General features: G+C 40.6%; 1 protein-coding gene across 1 annotated transcript; it reads right to left on the bottom strand.

The window, feature by feature from the left end:
- Nucleotides 1–387: 387 nt before the first annotated feature.
- On the bottom strand, nucleotides 388–6,880 carry PRRG4 (proline rich and Gla domain 4). The gene is made up of 5 exons (XM_009480527.1): nucleotides 6,778–6,880; nucleotides 3,549–3,712; nucleotides 2,237–2,285; nucleotides 1,377–1,512; nucleotides 388–616 (listed from the first exon to the last, which is right to left on the bottom strand). Exons 1-5 carry the CDS (start codon nucleotides 6,878–6,880, stop codon nucleotides 388–390), a joined length of 681 nt encoding a protein of 226 aa, XP_009478802.1.
- Nucleotides 6,881–18,656: the final 11,776 nt, after the last annotated feature.

Below are 18,656 nucleotides of genomic sequence, written 5' to 3'. Positions count from 1 at the left end.
TCACAAAAAATGGTTAGTGTCAATAAAAAGAATTAAAATACTGTTCCTTCTAAAGAAAAAAAAAGATGAAATTATTAATGAAACATCAATAGTATGATGGGGTGGCTCAAAGTGCATATGGAAGAGGGTGGCAGTACAAGACATACTCTGCACATTCCCTCCTCTTAGCGCAGTAAGAACTGCAGTAAGAATTCTGTGCAAAGAATAGTCCTGCAGCCTTTGCAACAGATCACCTCTTTTCCCAAATGGGATTTTCACTTGTTCCTAGTTGTGCTAAAGATCTTTCACATTTTTGTAAACTGTCTTGCAATATGCAAGGTAGCACACACTTTTTTAAAAAAGTATGTTATGTTTCAGTAATTCCCACCTAACCCAGAAGGTTTGTGACTAAGGGGCAGGAAGTGACATAGACTTTTTAAACACCCGGGCCCCTTTTGGGGGCCCTGGATAAGGGGGTGGTGGCACGTCGTGTTGTCCATCTGAAGTAACTGCCTGCTCATAAGTTGGTAGTCCTGAATCATCAGTTCTGAGAGGAATAGGGTTCAAAGAAAATTCTTCGTGCCTTCTGAAGATGCTAGATGAATTACGTCTTCTAGTTCTTACATAATCCAAGTACCTAAACAAAGTTAACAGTTATAAGTGGCAGCTTGTGTTTCAAAGGGAAGAAAAATATGAAGTCTTAGTTGTTTAAAAAAAAAAACAAACCACACAACAACAAAACCACCCCCCCAAAAAACCCCACACACAAAAAACCCAAAAAAAAACCACAAACAAAAAAACCCAACACCAAAACCCACTTGCCTTCAGTGATCATAAAGACCAGAAGCTAAATGCTCTCTCCAAACCACAGGGTAAGAATAGCTCAGGAATGTGAAATTTATAGGGAAGAGGAAGCATGGAATCCTCTTGTATGCCTTTCAAGTTTAGGATAAAGGAACAAGAAGGGCTAGAGAATTGGTAGAGAAGCATTTCCTCCAACCTACTTTATTTGACATCTGAAGTAGACTACATGCCATGAAGAGCATACACCCTACTTTAAAGAGCAAACAGAACATGTTAGACTTTACGTTGCAGGCCCCGACCTATTAAAATGATTCCATCTTTTTAGTAAGAATATTTTGGAACCAAGAACACACAAAAAAAAAAACCCCAAAGGTACGTCGGCCATGCAAGTGTTGATTTATGTTTTTGTGTTATTAATTAACTTCAGCATAACTACTGCTCATGCTCACCTAACTTTGCTTCTAGGAAAGTGAGAACGCCCATTGGATTCTCTGAGAATACAGTTAGACCAACCCACAGTGATTTTTAAATTCCACTCTTAAGCAAGAGTTTGTTTTGGTGTTTGTTTTTTTTCAAGCAGTGAAATTCCTTACCCTGGTGGTTGCCTTGATTTGCATCTACTTTTGCAGCAGTAGAAGATAAACAGTACAATTATAACTAACAGTATTCCAGCAGCAACTAGACTGATGAGAAGTCCTGTAACATTAATCTTTTGTAGTGTCTCATCACCTGAAGATAAAACATTGGTTACTTTCATTATGTGTTCTTTCCATCTACATAGTATACCATATATACTATGAAATGCTAATTTTGCTGTGCTATAAGGCTGTTCCTTTCCACAAATGTCTAGGTTGTGATGAGAAGCCGTATCTGTGTAACACAACCCAAGAGTATCATTCACATTCAGCTTAAAGCAAGAGTGAGTAGATACTCTCTCTTCTGCACATAAAACTCTTGAGATGTCTGTCTTCAAATGCCTTCCAAATATTACTTCATGTACTTGTGACTTTGATCAGGCTGTAGATGTTTCCTCAAGTCATACTGACTTTTTTTTTTTTGTTATAAAACATCTAGCATAAGACTACTCTGAACCTGAATCAGCCTGTTATATTACTATTAAAGAAATGGGGGTGGGGGGGAGCAGGACAAACAAAACAAAGCCACAGAATTACTGCAAATTTTACTGATTGTATAATAAAACAAAGAAATGGACAACAAAATTCTTATTGTTTTTACCTACAGACTTATAATGGATCCCCTGTGAGTAAGATGCTTCAGTGAGTGTGTTTTATTGCATCAGATAATGCAACATACTTGCACAGTTCACAGTGAATTTCAGTAAAAAGATCAATTCTGATTTTGCTAACTGGCTGCATGGTGTATTTTTAAGAATGTACTATTAAAACAAACATAAAATATTGCAATATAAGAAAAGAATAAGAAGATGTCTTACCTGTTTTTATTTTAGGGCCTTTAGTTGAATAGTCTTTCCAAAAATCCATCTATAAATACACAAAGGATCATATTTATATGAGCTACATAATTGGCAGGCTTATTGACAATTTTTTTTAATACAGTACTGTGGGCAAAATTTATCCATGGCATAAACACAAGCAACTCCCGCTGAAGGATTTGTACTTGCTTATCCCACTGTATTTTTCTCATACGTTCAGGTCTGCATAAAAATTACAATTTCACAAAGGAGAGAATGCCAGCTGGTGAAAGAGAAAAGCCCATTTAACTGTCCAATGTTACCTCATATTTCTGCCTGATTACAGTAGAAGTTAGCATATATTCTGACACTAAAAAAATGCTTAAAATTAATCTTTGTAAATCCCTACATAAGATTATTAATGAGGCAAAGTCAAGTTCTTAGAATCAGACGTTTGCATGAACAGTATTTGAATTCATATCAGCTAGGAAAAATAATGGGATTCATTTAAGAGAAAAACCTTTTATGTTGCATGACTGTTATGCATTAAATGTGTGTAGCTATAATTTCCACTTTTGCTACCCAGCAAAAGACTCCATCAAGATTCCAATTTAACACTTTCACCTTTTTCTTAGGAAAATGCTAGCAATGGCAAACTAACATTTCCATCTTCAGAATAGGAGTGTAGTCCTTGCTCTTTCTGCAGGTTACTGCAGAGCACACCTAGAATCACAAACTGATTCTTGCTGCATGCAGCAAGAGCCAGTCTTCAGACAGTCATCATGTTCTGTTATTGGGCTGAAAGGTTTCTTACATATTTTTCTCTCTTTTTATACCAGGTTTCTTCTAAGCTGTGTATAGGTAGTGATTTAGAAGATAATACTATAGGAATACTCAGCAATAGCTGAACTGCGGATTTGCTCCGTACTCCTCTCTTCTAAAACACTTCTTTGGCATGACAGAAGGACACGATCAGCCAATTAATACATAGAGCATGCAGAACACATTCAAATTGGATGCTGAGAAGTTACTTAAAAAAAAAGAGATTCTGAAAACACATACAGGTATATCCACAAGTGGTATGTCTGAAGTTTCATTTATATTTGTTTGCAGAATTGGAACCCTTATCTAAAGTTTTTAAGACAATAGTACATATTCAGGTGTATTCACTGTGTATCTAAAGCAATAACCCCATCTAATTGGGGCCTCTACTTTTACAGTAAAAAACCCAATCATTTTAAGTGCTGTTTTCAGAAGGGCTACAGTATTTAGATACAGTAATGATTTAGTCAATAATCTCCTTCAGTACATTAAATTCAGTTTGAACAGCTACCGTTTGATCAGGGTCTTCAAAAAATTCTCTCGCTTCTTCATAATTGCACAGCTCTTCAAAGCATTCTCTTTCCAGGTTATCCGCTGTGAATGCTTCGAAATCGAATCTGTTATTCAGAAGATGCCGTCCAATGAATAAATTGGCCTCCTTTTCTGATGTGAACACTAATTAAAAAAAAAAATCAAGTAAATTTAAAACAAGTTAGGAAAACTAAATTTGGTATTTTTAAAGGATGGTTAACATCCTAAAGGAGTACATTGAGACCCTTTCTTCCCCTAGCATCTCTCAACTACATACAGGAAAAAGAAACATCAAGGTCTCCTCCTAAAATGTCTTATTTGCTGCTAACTTTTTAACTATGCAATATAAAAGAAACATATTTTCCTTTCTTGTAAAGTCTTTCAGCTATTCCTTGTACTGGCCAAGAGAATTTGATTCTCCTGACAGTTGTTGTTCAAGTTTTGGTATTATTCCTCTGGGATGTGGGCATCAGTTTTTTACTGGAGCTCTTAAGAACAAAGTGACAGTTGCATAAAGCAGAAATTCAGTCAGACGCAAACCCAGCAAGACACTGACCTACTGGAGGAAGGAGGCAAGGGAGCGGGGAAAAAAGGAAAAAGACCAAAAAAACTCTTCCTTCTATAGAATCCTCAATATACATTTATCAATATTCTGGTATCTGTGAGTTCCAAATTTTGTTTATGGAATTTGGATTTTAAATCATGGCAGCAGAGTCCTATTTGTTTTACATTTGTTCTCTTTTCACAATCACGGCAGTAAGTTTTATGTAAAGGCTGGCGTATTGCCAAGTTTGTTTGTTTTAAATTAGTCTGTAATAGGCGTTTTACTGACAACAGGCACTTCTGAAGCCATTTAATTCTTTTCTTCTTTTGTGCTTATTACAGGCTACGTGAGGCTTCATGGAGTACGTTGTGAGGTGAGATTCCAGAAGAGTTAGTGAAATTATCGCAGGCTTTGGAATACAGGAATGCATTTGCTCACCGGGCATTTTCCATAGTCAAGTTTTAACCTGCTCTTGCTACAACTTCTTTAAAAAAAAAAAAAATCTTTATATGACAGAACTAGTTTTGTGGCTTGCTTTTCAGTGAAAGCCTAATCCATACTCCAAGAAATTCAGACTATTTCATTAAGCAAAATGACTAGAGGATTATTTTTGCAAGTGTAATGCAGAAACAGCATTGTTACGTACCAAGCCAGATGGCTAAAAAAGGAGATGAGATTCAGAATAACATTATTCAGCTACAAATTAGCTCTGTGTTCTTGTTAGCTTGTTTGGCGAGATTATCACATCATTTAGGAATTTTTACCCTAATAGTTACTGTTAGATCTTGCAACGGTATCTCAAAATGGTTTGCTGTCTGAAAACTAAGAAAACTGCAGTGTAACTTGCGTATTGGTGGTTTATTCCTTAATATTATCATATATTGAAGGAATATTACCATATATATTTATAGAATATTACAGTATATATTTATATAATAATACAGTACATATTGAAGGAGCCACACGTGTGCACACATACTCTAAAGTAATTGCAAGAAAATCTAAGCTTAAAATATTTATGCTGTATCTAAGAGTAACCAGAGAGAAGGACTTCATCCAAAAAGATCCCCCAAACCCACAAGTGGAAAGGGGAAGGAATTACATGGAAGAAAGGTATTATCAATATCTTGGTTGAGTGCAAATTGCGAGAATAACTTCAATCTTCTGAAGCAGAGATCTTCAGTTTTGCTCAGTAGTGTTTCATTCCTTACCATGCAAGTGGTATTCACTATACTTCTTAATTAACTTAGGTAATTGATGCATTTTAATTAACATGGAAGGCATACACAAGCTGCCTGGAGCCTAGGACCCCTAATTCCCAGTGATGCATGCTCCTTTTCTCTTTGAAAGAGTCTTTATCCACTTATCTGCACTTTTTTCATTTTATAGGACATAGTCAAAGTATACCTATTTCCATCTCCAAATTACCTACAACCTGGTGGTTAAGATAGTATTTGGAGAATGAAACCAATGAATTTGAATTCTCTCCTATACGTGAGGGAACTGAATGCAGTTCTGCAGTCCTTAGGCCATGGTTCAACAAAATGGTAAATCCGGTTTTAGGATGCCTAGCGTTTAATTACAAATGCATCCATACAATGTGCTGAATAAAGTAACTGCTGGTAAAAGATGTTCAGAAAATGCTGAAAGGGTAACCTCTCCCTGCAGGTACCCCATACCCTTGGCAACTGTTCTACTTGCTGAACTGTTGGATAAAGAGTTGGGCCCCTCTCTTTCCAGCTCTGTCTTTAACGGCATGATCTGGGCTTATTGTCAGGAGAGGGTTCTACACCATGAACTCACAGGAAAGAGGCAGCCTGGCAGCCCAATGTTTTATGCCCCAGAGCAATACGGATTTTAATGAATAACCTGTCTCAAGCATTTTTCTGCTAGCCGTGTTTTCTGCTCAATGTACTGCCCTGAAGGAACCTCCTGCTCAATGTGATGACTTTTTAAAGTCTGTCTTAAGGTTTCAGCACTCCTTACCCACTGAGGGGACTGGACAGCTAAGTTACAAATTCCTTTTTGAAGCCCTGATGCTTAAGCTTAAATGTGAAGTTTCACACAGCTTAGCATTGTAGTGCTTAAGTCCTCTTCAGGAACTTCATCTGTTTTTGCCTCAATTCCTTTCCACTTCCCTCCCTCCATAGTGAAGAACTGCAATAGCAGCACTATGTTTACCTTTCAAGGTGTTGTAAGGGGATCTGGTATTGAGAAAAAATACCAATCTCAAAAAAACAAATACACCCTTTTAAATACAAAGCAATATTTGATACACAAATAAAACTGTGATGTGCTCAAATAGCACCCAAGCAGTACTGTCTTAATACAGATTTCAAACTTCTGGAATTTTGACGTTACTTAGAGGTTTCTGGTTCTAGCAATGACAATAATCCCAGAGACCTAAAGAAAGCTCAGTTGTCCCAATCTGCACGTCCTACTGGATCTGATAAATACTTAATCTTGACACCCAAGTCAATTATCATTTCAGCAAAAGATACTAAAATATTCTAAAATTAAGCATAAACCAGCTTAATTTTTAAATTAAGTAAACAAAAACCACAAACCCAAAACTATTTACATACATAAAAAGATTTTTCAGCAGAAGCAAAGTTAGACACAGTTTTATTTTGGAAAGCATAAAATCACGTTAAAAGTAAGTTACCGTCTTTCTGTTCAGGTTGCTTCAAGTTATTTAATCTTCCTGCGCAGTGAGGAAACGCAAACATCCCATGTAGTTGACACAGCAGGACCAAAACCACAAACATGGCGCGGTATCTGTCAGACAGAAACTACCCTGAGTTAAAAGAATGACAGCGCAATCGGCTGAAGTGTCAGCGATGAACCGTCAATGAACCCTATACATGAAGTCATCTAACGCAAGCACCTACATGCAGCTGAGGCTAATGGGTCCCGAGAAGAAAAACACCGGTGCGAGCCGGTCCTGCGTGTCTCCGGCGCTGCCGTTGCACAAGGCCCGCACGCCTGGCCGGGCCGCCCTGGGCACGGCCCTCACGCAGGCCCGGCCCGGCCCGGCCCGGCCCGGCCCGGTCAGCGCGGAGAGGGCACAGCCCTCCCGGAGGCGCCGGCCCAGCCCAGTCAGGTCAGCGCGGAGAGGGCACAGCCCTCCCGGAGGCGCCGGCCCGGCCCAGCCCAGTCAGGTCAGCCCGGAGAGGGCCCAGCCCAGTCAGGTCAGCCCGGAGAGGGCACGCACGAGGTGCCGCAGGGCGGCTCGGAAACCGCGGCTCCGCGGCCAGAGCGGCCGCAGCAGGTGGCAACAGCTACCCGACGTGAACAGACGTACAGAAACCATTTTGTCGGGAGAAAGGCGTTGCCAACCTCCTCACGCCCAGCGCCCCTGCGCTCGCCCGCCTAGGATGACTTAGGAAACGTGAATGAAGGAAGAGCCGAATTCTTCCCAGAGACGCCCAGCAGCGGTAAGACCGCCATGGCCGCCTGAAGCGGAGCCGTGCGGCGACCACCCGACGGCACCTACGAGGCCAGGGGAAGAGCCGCCCCGCCGGGACCTGCCCCGGCCCCCCCGAGCCCGCCGCCCCGGGACCGGCCCCCGCTGCCGGCGCCGAGTCGGGCCGGGCAGGCAGCGGGGCGAAGGCGCGCCCCGTCCCGCTCCCGCAGCGCGGCCCTACCTGCTCCGGCGGGACCCGCGGCGGGCGGCTGGCGGGGCAGCGTCTCTGGGCGCTGTGGCGGCGGCTGCTGCCGGCGCTTCCTGGAAAGGGCGCGGCGGAGCCACAGGGCCGTACCTGGGCCGTACCTGGGCCGCCCCCGGGCCGCCCCCGCCCGGGGTCCGGGGTCCGCGCCTCGGCGGGGAGCGGCGGGGAGCGGCGGGGGGCGGGAAGGCCCCTCCAGCCGGAGAGGAGAGGGGGGCGGCCGGGGAGGGAGCCCAGGCGGTGGCAGCGCTGGGGCTTCCCCTCGGCCGGGGCTTCGTTTCCAGAAACCTGGCTGTCTCCTCAGCTCACCCCCGGATCCCTCTGAGGACAAGGTAGCGCTCCTTTCGTCTTCTGTGAACGCTTTCTACTTGTAAAACTGACTTTTTTTCCCCTGGGTTAGTCATGATGCTGAAAACCCGGTTTGGCTTTTTACTCCCCAGAACTAAAGCCCTTGGTCTAATGCAGGGCGTCTGCTGAGCAGGAGCTGTGGAGGGGACGTGCCTCCCTAACGGTGCTGCAGCAGCGTACCTTCTAACTAGCTGCTTATCCACAATTCATTACTTATCTAAGAGCAAACTAGACCGTTTTGTCTCCACCGGGCTTTTCTGTCCGGGCAGCTAACCGTGGGGGAAAAAGGACCAACATAAGTTTTGCACATGTGAAAATAACTTTGGTGTGGTTGGGTTTTTTTGTTTGTTGTTTTTTTTTTTGAATTAGCAAAGCAAACCTTAACATATTTCTAAAAGGTTAGAGAGTGGCAGATGTGGTTCCCTGAAATGCAAGAGGTTGGTCTCCACTAGCACATGCCTGCTCTGGGGGCCTCCCTTCGCTCTCCTTCCCAGTGCAGAGGAGCAGCCTGGCACGGAGGCTGGGTTCAAGCCCGTCAATCTGTGGCTGTTTTGGCTTCCCCAGAGGGCTGGAGAGAAACAGTTGAGTACTTCTCATTTGCTTTAAGAGCATGTTCCCAAACCATGTGTGGTGTTTGGCAAGGACAATAAGTGGTCCTTGGACAGCCTTTTAAAAGGTAAGGCTGCAAATGCATTTAACGCAGTGTGCTGCTAACATTAAATATGTGAAGAATTTTGGCATGTGTTGGGTTAAAAATTGCACACCAAAGAAACTCTTGAGACACGTGAGTGGGGTGATTCAGCTACCAGGAAATCGATGCACTGAGAGCGACTTGTGTCTGCTGCATATCTCCTGTAGTGACTCTGGATTGTGTTATTTAAGTGCCGGAGTGACTTAGTATACAGAAGCAGGAAAGAGTAGAATTAAGGGTATTGGATAACGCTGGCAGAAGTGATCAGATGTTCCTCAGAGAAAAACAGAAACTTCTGATGTGTGAAATAAGGAGAACTGTTTGGAGGAATGATGACCATAGTTAAATATTTACTTTATGACATCAGGACTGCTGTGGTTTAACTCCAGCTGGCAGCTAAGCGCCACACAGCTGCTCAGGTGGGATGGTGGAGAGAATTGGAAGAGTGAAAGTGAGAGAACTTGTGGGTGAGATAAAGGCGGTTTAACAGGTAAAGCAAAAGCTGCGCACGCAAGCAAAGCCCAACAAGGAATTCATTCCCTACTTCCCATGGGCAGGCAGGTGTTCAGCCATCTCCAGGAAAGCAGAGCTCCATCACACCTAACAGTTACTTGGGAAGACAAATGCCATCACTCTGAACGTCCCCCCCTTCCTCCTTCTTCCCCCAGCTTTATATGCTGAGCATGACGTCATATGGTATGGAATATCCCTTTGGTCAGGTGGGGTGAATGTGTTACAAGCTGGGGTGGCTCTAATGCTTTTTTAGTTGGTAGAGATCTCAACAGAAGATTTTGTGGTATGATTGTATATGTGCTTATAACACAGTGGAGGACTAAGATAACAGTATTTTGTAACGAAAGAGCAGTACAGATTGTTTGTTTTCCAAATAATACTAAGGAGACAAGAATAGTTGCTACATGTTGGAAAAAAGGAGAAACTGCCATTACTTTGTAAAGGACCTTACAACTTCCTCCTGTGTGCCTCTACTGAGCCCTCACACTGAGTTCCTACACGACTGTCTCTGTGAGGATGATGTCAACCAGCAAAATCCCTGCTGAAAGCTACAGTGCAAGGGCACGAATGCACAAGAACTCTGTGGTGCATTTAAGTGTAAGTAAAATACCTGCATGCGTATATGGAAACTTTTTATGTGTTGTAACAACTATGTATGAGGAACCTCTGTTGTACAAGCAACAGGTAAATCTCCATTGCGTTATGCCACCGTTGCATGTCATTATTAAGAGAGAGGGAAGAAGACTTCCAAGTTGATTATGTATGTTGTCTGGGGAGTGGAGGTGGATCCCCACATCCTCAGGGGAAGAGTGACCCCTGGGCCCAGCCCTGCCTGCATCAGCGGAGAAGGCTCCAGGCTCCTGCTATGGACTGAGAAACACATCAGCCCCAGCTGAACTCTCTGCTGGACCTCACACCTGCGCTGAAGGTGGAGGAGCAATGCAGTAGAACTCTGGCAGGAAAGGCCCTCAGATCTTTAACGCTCACCAATGGTTACTCAAATGTTTTTGCCTGTGTGGATCTTAGCAGAAAATTTGTGTCTTCTGTCTGCGTGTGCATGGGTGCTTGTGCATGTGTGGTGGAGGTTTTTCAAAACCATACCATACAAAACATAAACAGTATAGATTATATATTATTGTGGTATAATGAAAAGGTTAAGTTGTTATACACTGGAAAACAGGAAAGGGTGATCTTTACTTTGGAAAAGACTCTTTCTCCTGTGTGCCCCTTTCTGAGCTCAGCCTGCGTTCCCGCGTGCCCACCGCTGTGGTCTTGAGGATTATCTGTGAAATCCTCACCGAGGACTACTATAGAGGTACACAGATGTGTGAAAACTCTGTAACATGTTTATATGTTAGTGTCTACAGAAAAATGAGTGAGAAGCTGGTAATGGCAAACACTGTAACAAGTGTGCATGAGTCCTCTAGTTCCTTCTTGTATTAATGAGGTAAACCTTTCTTGTGTTATGCCGTCACTACATACCCTTAGTAAGACAGCACAACAAGGAAAGACTCAGCAAGGTTTATCCCCGCCCCCCATCAGGTGTGCATTGACTGCATTATTCCCAAGGTAGGAGCCAGCCCTGTTTCTGAACTGTACCTGAATTTTTGCTGTCCCAACCCTAAGACTCAAGTTTGCCGTTTAAAGCAGCATTACAAGAGCAGATGTAAAGAAGACAACAGTGTACGCAGCTTAAGCCAATTATTATATAAGGAAATACTAAAATGTTAGGGTTATGCTATAGGTAATGACTAAAAGTGTGTTTAAATTCTGGTTTATTATACAGAACATAGAAAAGATCAATGTAAGAAAAAAAATAGGTGCAGCAAGTGCTTAGAATAAACAGAGTATCTCCTGTGTATATGCAGTTTTCAGCATGGCAGAACAATGAGTAGCTTTTGCATGTTACTTGAAAAATTACTTCATAAATAGGAAAGTAAAATAGCCTTGGTTAGCAAGCTATGTGATGAAGAAGCTCAGAAAGATGGAACCATCAGTTATTTTCCTCAATCTTTCCAGATAAATACCTGTAAACAATATAGTAGATATATAATTAGAGATATTCTGAGATGAAAAATAGGAAATTAATTTAAATCACTTGCTTTTAACATTGGGTGAATATAAATTCACATCTCTAAAAATATTTCTAAGGTATTGTCTGTACTAGCTAGTATGCTTATTTACCTGTGTTTTAAAACTTCACTCATTACAGTGATGTTTGGTAAAATATTGTTGGAGAAATTAAATATGATGCTGTGAAGAACTGAATCAGAACTATGTGTCTCCTCACAAGAGGAGGGTGATATCCATCTAAGATGTTTGTGCAGTAATTATTTGTTTCTGCATATATTGATTACTTTGCTGCAAATTAATAGTGGGGTATTCATTTTTGTATAGTAAAGGATAATACGCTTTACTGATTTCTGATTAGGAGGACTTTAGGTCAGGAATGCATGTAATTCCTTGTAAGTGTCCCATTCAGATTGTGCTATCAAGGATTTTCTTTTGATTGTTTGATACAGAATCATAAAAAGTAACACCCTTTATCTCACCCCAATATGCAAATATATCCTACCATAACTTGAGTATGAAATTTCTTGTATTGTTCAGTTGTTCATGCAGAACTTATCAATTGATATGATAAACTGTAGATAGAAATTTTAAGCATTTGAATAATGAAAATGACACAAATGTATAATTGAGAATGCCCCCTCTCATGGACTTTGGAAGTGTGTGCATCTGGTTGGTTCTCTGTAACGGTCTATTTGATGTCCTGAATCATATCGTATAGATTTTTCCTTTATACAAAGCTATTCAGAGTTCTCATGTTTGTTAACTAAATTTCTGTCCAGGTAGCTTGATTTAGAAGCGATGCTTTTCTACTGAAGGTAATCTGACATAACTTAGATTTTGATTATTGGTTTTGTGCAGTTAACATCAAAGGGCTCTGACTATCTATCATGTTCAGCAGTAAGCACTTCAACAAACGAGTGAGCCATATCAGAATCTTGGATAAAACTGTTATCCTGTTCCACATAGTATATGCTGTAGGGGGGGGGGGGGGGGCGTATTTTAGACCAGGTCATACTTGGAAAAGACAGTTACTTTTTTGGGTAGCCCCTAGTGTCCCTTACGCATTCCTGTAGAAATGCCTGGTTTTCCAGCTACGTTGGTTGGTCTAATAAAAGATGTGATAAATTATATTATGTTGTTTGACAAACCATTGTCAATTAAATCTTTACTTGGAATCAAGACTACTATTGTAATGATGCTATAATAGAATTTTAAGTGTTTTTAAAATGTGCTTAGATTTCTGATACACACATCACTTTGTTTCTTAGTGAAGGCTATCACTTCATCCCCACAAGACATGATGAAGTCTTTTAAGTCTCCCAATTTTAAGAGAAAGACTAGGTTTTTAATAAAATAACTAGGATTTTAAGGACAGGTTTATAGATCAGTGTCAGTTTTTAAGCTTCAGAATAAGGCAGGATTTTTCCTAAAGATTTAAAAAAAAAAAAAAACCAAAACACCAAAACCCACTATACCTAATTTGAATATTTAGTTATTAACCACTAAGTTGTTGAGAATTTGAGAAAATTTACTGCTCAGAAATAATGGTATCCACTTGTAATAGCACATAAATAACAAAAGTAATTATACATCCAATTAACAAAGTTTGTTATTGTCAGCATACTAATCTTTATGGGAAAGTTACTCAACTAAAAATGCTTACAGAGGGTCAGTAAAAGCGTTGCAGGATGGAATTTCACATATACTTGCCTCTGTATTCATTATTTGAAAGGGAATGGAAATGTTGTCAATACTGATGGGGAAGCAAACACCCACTCTGATTTCAATAATGGGCCCAGTGCTCCCAGCTGGTGAATGCTGTCAGCTCCCACTGAAGGCACCGAGAGTGCTGCTCATCTAATAGGATTAAAATTCTGCATTGTCAGTGGCTCAAAATATTTTTAGATGCAGCAAGTTTAATAAGGCCAAACTTTTTTTGTCATTGGAAAGACTAGTATGTTGTGAGACTTGTACGTACATGTCCTGACGTGAGAGTTCCAGGAAATGGTCTGTGGAAAACTGTCAGTGTAAATTGGCTCATTTGAAACAATGCACTCCCAAATACACACAAGATAAAAAAATTCATGTCAAAACCTTCTAGCAGTGTGATAAAAATCTGCTTCTGGCTTTTCTTGATACAGTTTTGTCTTGTTTGGGTGAGATACTTCACTAGTGAAATCATCCTGTTTGTTTTGATATTTAAGGTCCCTAGGCAGGAACAAAACTTTTTGGCCTCGAGGAGTCAGGGGGGAATCTCATCAATCTGTACAAATATTTGAAGGGAGGATGTAAAGATGGTGGAGCCAGGCTTGCTTCAGTGGTGCTGAGTGACAGGACAAGAGCCAACGGGCACAAACTGAAACATAGGAGGTTCCTCCTGAACATAAGGCAACGCTTTTTTACTGGGGGGGTGACTGAGCACTAGCACGGGTTGCCCAGAGAGCTGGTGGAGTCTCTGTCCTTAGAGATACTCAAAAGCCAGCTGGACACAGGCCTGGCCAAACGGCTGCAGGTGGCCCTGCTTGGGGTGGGGGTGGTGGACCAGATGACCAACCTCCAGAAGTCCCTTCCAACCTCAACCATCCTGTGATTCTGTGACACTGGCTGCTTCTCGTAGAGCAAAAGCCCTGATGTTTCAACCTCACCTCAACTTTCTAAGATCTGGGGTTAATATTTAGCTCCTTAACTATTTCCTTTGCATTACCTTTTTCGTCTCAGTAACGCATTTCTCTTTACAGTTGACATCTTGGACTTAAATTACTTCCTTTTCTTCTTCACACTAGAGGGAGCCCTTTGGTGGCCTTTCAGCTTGCTCTTACAGCTCTACTTTTGTTTACAATTCTGAATGTTCCTGCTGAGAATCTGTTATCAAAGTATACAAGACAAAGCTGTATTAGAAGTGTCTTGGAAAAGTTTCCTTTTCTGACAAAACTGAGCTTTCAGTTTATTTCTAGGTGAAGTAATGTAATACCAGATTGACAGCTTTGGCTGTGTTTTAATTTTGCTCAGCTGCAGCAGCGGTGCAGGCTTCTGAAGTGCATAAAGGCAATAGATATTGATGTTTCTGTTATGCTTGGCATTTATTTTGGTAGCTGTGGAGATATATTTGTAAACTTTGTATTTGTTGCTGTGATACAGTCCCTTTCTATTTAGTATGTATGTGGTTGATCCACAAGGAATTTGTTTGTGCTTGTGAGAGGGTTGCTTGAAGACTTAAGGTGAGAAAGGGATTTTTAAGAAATTTTCCTTAGCCGTGTAATCTTAAAAATGTAACTTACTTCCACCAATGAATAGAAGCTAACCTTAATTGGGTGAAGTTCTTATTTTAGGTGCTTTTATCCAAGCAGGTGTAATGGTTGTTAGGGTTGATAATAGATCAAATTTTTACTGTTTTTCGTGATTACTGATTTTGCAGACAGTGGTGTTAACCTGTATTTTTTTCCTGCATATGGTATTTTGCCATTTTTTTTATGTTGATTACGGTTTCTAGAAAATGGTCTATCTAGCACATTAAAGTCAGATAAAGAGCAAAGTGAATTTTATTGAATTTGAGGAAGCAATCAGTGAGAGTTTTCAGGATTTTAGTCCAAATAACAGAATGCCATGTGTGTGAGGTAAAGCCAGTGCAGGTCTGTTGATGATGCAAGTTACTCTTTGCTGTGGTCTAAAACCTGATTCTAAAAATATTTGTAGACTAGACAGACGCAAAGATTTTTCTGAAAACATTTAGGCAGCTCATCATCACTGACCTTAATAGTCTTTCTGCCTAAGAAAATATGCAGAAATTTTAGGCAAGCAGTCTCTCTACAAAGAGAGGTCCAGTGAGGAGTGCTGGTATGACTTCAATTGGGTCTCTCTGCTTTGTGGACCCCAAAACACTACTTTGTTTCCAACAGAATAGTTTAGTGACTGCATCTCAGGTGTATATACAGTTCTTGAGACTTACAACGAAGGCAAAATATTTCACAATGGATGCCAAACTCTTTAATGCTTGACGAGCGTTCCTTCGCAGGGACGTAATCTAGATTATCCTAGGCAGGTAAGCAAGTGATTACTTGACTTCTGCTTTGGCTCAGGAAAAAGAATGTGGATGAACCATTTGGCTATGGAGAATCTGTTGGATAAATGATACTGTAGATCCCTTAAATCATTGAGGTAGCTCACGAAGACCAGGTAGTATGCTGCATGGCTGTTGTGGCAGCTGTAACTGTGCTGCCATTACTGAAGGGGAAGTTCATATGAGTAAGAAGGAAATAGATGAGTTTGGATCAAAGGTCCGGGCATTGGTCTTCTGTTCTAAATAGTCACAGCATTCCTATGATGCCATTGTCATCTGACTTAAGGGTGTGCAGGCTAATAATGCGTACAGTGGCAAGGATGATAAGCATAGTCATATGTTGCCCCATTCATGCCAAGTTTTTGTTGTATATTGGAAAACGCTACTGAGTCTTGGCTCAAGAACAAGAGTTTGAGAATACTTTCTATAAAGTTATAAAGTTGGTTTTTTTTTTTTTTTTTCCTCATTTCTTCCTCCTTCTGGAGATTGTATAGTTGGATATGAAAAGTCTTCTGGAGTTTCCTTGCTTCTTGATCTTGGGGAGCATTTTTTTTTAATTAAAAAAAAAAAAGTAGTCCTGGGAGGGGGCAGTAATGTGGTGTTTTCATTGGAGCTGTGACAGAAGGAGTTGCAGACTTTAAATTTTGATATATGTTACACCATTGGAAGGGGCTCCTCTCTGTACTGTTACAATTATAGGATGGATCATAGATTTTCTTCCCTGAGGAAGAGAATTTGTGGTGGTGGTTTCTTTGATTATTTCACCATTGACTCGTTTCCTCAGGTAGTTGAGATCTTGTCTGCTATTTAATTTTTATCCAGACTCCCTTTTGTTCTGATGCTTTAAGTTCCCCTAATAGGCGGAGGTAGAGTTGAAGTTTGTTTTTACTTCTCTACGCATTAATGTTAAATTGTTTCTGTGGGCAAAGAATGCATCTTATTTTGTTTTTGCAAATTATGGTTAACTTATTAATGAAGATGCTGTGTGGACTCAGATCTTTTTAACAAGCTACTAATCAAGCAATAAATTATCTAAACAAGTGAAGAACTTGTTCTGCTTCTTCCTCTTGGTTGCATTTTGCAATTTTATTGTCAGCAGTTTTGAAAGAGAAAGAACTATTCCAGTGGAATGGATTAAACAGGTAGGTTGAATCATGATGTGTGAATGCTTTTGAGACGGTCTTGCTTTTGCTCAGTGTAAACTTTGTGTATTTAATTCCTAGACTCTGTGTGTCTACAATTAAGATATTACTTGTTTGACCAACCAAACAAGAACTTCCTATTAACTTCCTAATAAGGACATCAGCTGTAATCTCCCCCCATTGTTTATTTACTTACTTGTATTCCACTTTTTCTTCTTCTCTTACAATGAGAATAATCTCATTATAACTATTCAACAGAATTCTATTAATATAAATTAAGGTGGAGCCCACGAAAAGGAAGTGACTTGAGGAACTTCCACAAAGATGAATCACCATCGACCACGTAGGGCTTTTTCTGTCTTTGGTGTGTAACTTGGGGAATGATTTTGTATTTGGATTTTTTTGAACCTAGAAAATGAATGCAAAAAATAGTCCAAGCTTTTAAATAAATAATATTTTCAGGTTGAAAATAATTTGCAAGTTCTAAGTGATTATTTAGGACAATCCCCTCAAAGGTATTGTTTTTCAAGGATTACAAAGGTACTTTGGCTCTCAGCATTCATGGATTTTAATTTTTTTTTTTAATTGTATACAACAAGGTCATCAAGCCTGTCAAACAGTTACAGATCTTACTAAACAGAAATTGGTGGCATTCACTTGGGAATTAGTGGTAGAGGTTAGAGTGTGAGTTTGGGTTTATAGTAACTGCAGTGCAATTTCAGAAATAATTGTCTTCTGGTTTAGTTCTTAATTTTTTCTTTTAGAAAAGAATAGTGCCATAACTTACATGAAAGATGGTAGGAGTTGCAAAGTCAGCCATTTAAGTTTAAAAACTAAAAAAGATGAAATTAAAATAACCTGTGTCTATACTGATATAGTTTTGGACAGGATTACGTATTTGTGCAGGGAGACAGAGGCCCCATAAAATAGCATGGACTTTTAATTGTCATTGAATGAGGGATGAGAAATTATATTCCCTGTTTAATGCATTTGAGGTACTTGAGGAAAATTAAGTTGTAGGAGGCTCTGTTAAGAATTTTCTTACTCTTTTGAGCCTTTAGGCCAAAAGTGCACAAAGGACTTGACACTTCTAAAGGACTGACAAATCTAACTTTCCTTATGTTATAAGCTCTTGGATTCCACTGTGGTATTATTGTAATCAGTCCAGAGCTTATATTTGGCCAAAGCATGCTGCTTGCTAAGGCATCTAGTCTTCATCTGAAGATACCAGGAGATGGAAAATTCACTATTGCCGTCAGTAGGGGTTTTTTTTTCCAATGCTTAAATACCCAAGTTCTTCAGAAAAATGTTGATGACGTATTTTTTCAGTAAGAAAGATGTTAGATAAAATTATACTACTTATGCAATAGAATGCTAAATAAAAATACTGTTGGTATAAGCTCACTTTGAGGTTATTGGCTTTGCATAAAAGAGCACTAAAGAATGTAAATAAAAGAATATAATGATGCAATGGTGGAAGTACACAATAAGAAATACACTTACAATACAAACAGATATAAAAGCATTGGGTGCATAGGTAGTAAAGTGAGTAACTTTTGAGATGTAAATTCCTCTAAGTACCAATACACACATGAAGATATCTAGACACCTTGAGGTACCTGCTACGCCACCTGAGCGCTCACAAGTCTATGGGGCCGGATGAGATCCACCCGAGAGTACTGAGGGAGCTGGCGGAGGAGCTTACCAAGTCACTCTTCATCATCTATCAGCAGTCCTGGTTAATAGGGGAGGTCCCGGATGACTGGAGGCTTGCCAATGTGACACCCATCTACAAGAAGGGCCGGAAGGAGGATCTGGGGAACTGCAGGCCTGTGAGCCTGACCTCGGTGCCGGGAAAGATTATGGAGTGGTTCATCTTGAGTGCGCTCAACAGGCATGTGCAGGTCAACGAAGGGATCGGGCCCAGCCAGCATGGATTCATGAAAGGCAGGTCCTGCTTGACCAACCTGATCTCCGTCTATGACCTGGTGACCCACCTAGTGGATGAGGGAAAGGCTGTGGAAGTCATCTACCTGGACTTCAGCAAAGCCT

The sequence above is a fragment of the Pelecanus crispus genome, chromosome 6 (genome assembly GCF_030463565.1).
Source record: "Pelecanus crispus isolate bPelCri1 chromosome 6, bPelCri1.pri, whole genome shotgun sequence".
Lineage (NCBI taxonomy): Eukaryota > Metazoa > Chordata > Aves > Pelecaniformes > Pelecanidae > Pelecanus > Pelecanus crispus.
Note: the sequence above shows the minus strand (reverse complement) of the source record. Positions and strands in the feature narration are given on the sequence as shown.

Coding starts and splice junctions, on each gene's coding strand:
- PRRG4 (XM_009480527.1), bottom strand. CDS start 6,880: ATGTTTGTGGTTTTGGTCCTGCTGTGTCAACTACATGGGATGTTTGCG. Junction 2,286..3,548: donor TTGAAGACCCTGATCAAACG/GTAGCTGTTCAA, acceptor GTGTATTTATAG/ATGGATTTTTGGAAAGACTA. Junction 1,513..2,236: donor AGGCCCTAAAATAAAAACAG/GTAAGACATCTT, acceptor TTTTATCTTCAG/GTGATGAGACACTACAAAAG.